At 30.8% G+C, this 3,494-nt stretch overlaps 1 protein-coding gene across 2 annotated transcripts; it reads left to right on the top strand.

Moving 5' to 3' along the window:
* Nucleotides 1-469: 469 nt before the first annotated feature.
* On the top strand, nt 470-1,754 carry LOC116187256. Of its 2 annotated transcripts, none has more exons than XM_031515913.1 (2): nt 470-740; nt 1,214-1,754. In XM_031515913.1, the coding sequence occupies exons 1-2, from the start codon at nt 648-650 to the stop codon at nt 1,547-1,549; spliced, it is 429 nt and encodes a 142-aa protein (XP_031371773.1). In that variant the 5' UTR covers nt 470-647; the 3' UTR covers nt 1,550-1,754. The 2 variants fall into 2 exon arrangements, with proteins under 2 accessions (XP_031371773.1, XP_031371774.1); XM_031515914.1 differs by having other exon boundaries at nt 478-714.
* Nucleotides 1,755-3,494: the final 1,740 nt, after the last annotated feature.

Raw genomic sequence — 3,494 nt, forward strand, 5'->3', positions numbered from 1 at the left:
GCCTATCAAAAATAAAATTTTGAGAAAATGATACAAAAAATTCAAGAAATAAATCAAATATTATTAATATGTAATGGGTTATTTCTTTTGTTGATTATACTTACATATTCACTAGTCGTGGAGCCTGTAAATACATGAGATAAAACGTAATCTTGTATAAAATTAAAGAATAAAAAAGTTTTATAAAAGTTTATGTGTAAAAAAGGTAAAAAATTGAAGCAAAAGTATGGTCTAATTTGCTTTTGAAAAAGTAAATATATCACATACCATATCTACGGAAAAATATGATCTAACTTGTATTTTGAAAAGTAAATATAATCTTACGTTATTTATTTTATTTGGATCTTTTCATAAAATATTTTTATTTTTAAAACGATCAAAAACTCGAGAATATAAGTACATATCTCATACCTCATAAATCTATATCTATATGTTTAACAAAATTTTTTTTAAAAAAATTCATTTCTTAAAAAAAAAATCTGATTTGTGGTCGGCAAAATGGGCATTACACCCTCCCAATTAGGGCACCAGAACCAGGAGGAGGTAGCGACATCCAAATCGTGAGGGAATCCTCTACTGATCGATTCTCTCGATTTCCTTACAAATTAGGGGTTTTAAGGCATCGTCATCGCGAAATCCGAGCTGAAATGTGGGGCCGGCGCTGGTCTCACTCTGTCGATTTTTGCTATGCTCGCGATCACTCAAGAGTTCGAGGTGAGCGACGTCTGATCTCTGGTGGGGTTTGTATTGCACCTTTCATCTTCCTATCCTTATTGTACGTTTCGATTCTCTTCTCAGACATGCCGAATTGGTTCCCGATTTATCTGATTGGCATCACGATTCTCCTCCTTCCACCATCTGAAATTATGCGTCCCTTTTTTTTTTTTAAAAAAAATAAAGGCGTCCGTTTCGTTTTTCTGTGTTTCTAATAATCCAGTCCTTATTGTGCGTTTCGTCGATTTACCTGATTAACATCATGATTCTCCTCCTTCCACCATCTGAAATTAACATCAAGAGTTCTACCATCATGATTCGTCTCTTTTATTTATTTATTTATTTATGTTGAGAAATTATTCCCCCCTTTCGTTTTTTGCGTTTCTAGTTAGTGTACTTTCAGGGTTTTAGGGTGTTTAGTTGATCATCGAGCCGTTTGCCGTTGGTGTTACTCAATTTGAGGTTCTTATTAGATTCATTCATTCTTCTTTCTCTGCAGCTCATTCCTAAGACAGCACAGCGATGCGGCTGCCATATTGCCATATTTGAGAGCTTCAAGGGCATCAACGAACTGATCAGGGATATGCTTGGGTTGAAAGGGAGGTACTCTGCGGTAGAGTCCAAGCTAAAAGAGATGCACGGCTGGTATTCTCAGTTAAGCCTTCAATTCACTGAGGTTGAAAGAGCTAGGCAGAAACTTATGATGACGGTCAAATGTGTTCGGTGTTCTAAGAAGGCCCCGGAGTCTGAACCAATCATCATCAGCCTCTGTTGGAGAATCCATCATAGCGACAATACGTACATAGATTGCATCAAGGAATTATCGTTATGTTAGATTAAGTGTCTGCAAAGTTGGTGTAGGATTGGGAAAGGTTAGATGCGGAGATACTCAAGCGGTGGTTTAAATAAGTGCCATACTGGTGGGGGATTCATTCACCATTGCTGCTGTTATATAAAAATCAAATCTATGTAACAATTATGGTGCGTTTGGATTCAGAGTTAAAGTAATTTTAATTTTAATTTTGATTTTGATTGTGGAAAATGACAAATGAGATGTGATTATAAATATGCCTTGGGAAACGTGTGTTTTTATTGTGTAGTGTGTTGAGTTAAAGTTAAAGTTAAAGTTAAAATGAGGTGTTTAGGAATCCAAACAGGGCATTATTATCCGATTACTTATACGGTTGTAATTTTATTTGTCATCGGTGTACAGTGATTCAAAATGATTTAAATGGTCATGCAATTCCTTTAAAGTTTGTTGTAGTTCCAACATTTGGATCTGATTACATTCTTTTTTTCTTTTTAGTGAAAATCCAGTATCTAGAAGCTCAATTGGATCTCAACTAATCCAGTTGAGCCGAGTCGGTCCATTAAGGGGTAAAGCTCTCCGAAAGTGGATTTTCTTCATTCGCAAGATTCGAATTTAAGACCTTACTTAAGAAAAATAAGAGCTGAATCGTCTAAATCAATCCAAATTGATGGATATGATTACATTTTGGCTTAAAATATATGTACAACACTAGTATTCTTTTCCTGCGCAAAGCACGGATAATTTTTCTACAGAAATTTGTTAAAATTTTTTATTTTAAATGTTATTATAATTTTATTTTCTTGTGGAAAATTTTTTATGCTTTTTAAATTTAATTATACTATTATTTGAGTAAATTTAGTTTTCATAAATTGTGCAAGATCTAAAGTACATATAATTTTATTGTTGATTATGCACATAAATAACTAATTTGTTATATACAATATAAATTTTATATGCTATAATAAATTTTCCAACATAAATTTAAAATGATAGGAATTTTTTATTGCAATATATCGATAATATATTGAACTTTGTATTTATAAGTTTTAGTTCGTTTATGTAAATCGTACAGTTAACCTATTATTTGGAAATTGCTTCTTTTAGAAATAATTTTTCCAAATGGAGGGCAAAAATACTCACATAGATTAATTCAAGTAAAGTTTATGCACCATCCAAAATACAGAAAATTATAGTTTTATGTACATAAAATAGTTAATTGTTACATATAATATAAATTGTTTTTGTAATAATTAATTTTCTAACATAAATTTAAAAATAATAAAAGATTCGTATAGCAAAAATCTAATAATATATTGAAATTTGTAGTTATGAAATTTTAGTTTGTTTATATATTGTACATTTAACATAGCAATTAAAAATTAATTTTTTAAATATAAAATTTTTTAGAATGGGGGCAAAATTACCTGCATAAATTAATTCAAATAAAGTTTCTTTACTAAATTTGTTATTTAATAAACTTTATTTATTTTATAATTAATTGATCTTTGGTCCTCCATATCATTAGAAATTTACTTCTATAACCCTATTTATTACGAGGGTTACAATTTTAAGTATATATATAGTTACCCATGAGCCAATCCTGTCAATTCGACACCACACCATTCCTGATCTCTTCTTTAGTTTGGTTTCAACCCAAGGAGCTCGTTGCATAGACTCACCTTCTCGATAGGGCTAACGCAACAAGAACCGATGAATGAGAAACATTATAGTCACTACACGAGAAACTGCAAGTTTTGTTGGATATTTGTTTCTTCGAGCATAATCTCACTGACATGATATAATAATAACATTCCCATATTAAGTATGAGTTTCAGTACAAATACGCATAAACTAGTATTTTATCATGTACGTTGCATGAGTTCATTATTGTATACCTATTAATATTTTTTATGGGAATTATTTTTATTTTTAACAATAACTTTTCTTATTAGTAAAAATAAATGATTAA

This window comes from Punica granatum, chromosome 8 (genome assembly GCF_007655135.1).
Source record: "Punica granatum isolate Tunisia-2019 chromosome 8, ASM765513v2, whole genome shotgun sequence".
NCBI classification, from domain to species: Eukaryota; Viridiplantae; Streptophyta; class Magnoliopsida; order Myrtales; family Lythraceae; genus Punica; species Punica granatum.

Bases quoted from the DNA above. Each gene is read 5' to 3' on its own strand.
- LOC116187256 (XM_031515913.1), top strand. From the start codon at position 648: ATGTGGGGCCGGCGCTGGTCTCACTCTGTCGATTTTTGCTATGCTCGC. The intron at 741-1,213 runs GTTTGTATTGCA...CTTTCTCTGCAG, and splicing joins GACGTCTGATCTCTGGTGGG to CTCATTCCTAAGACAGCACA.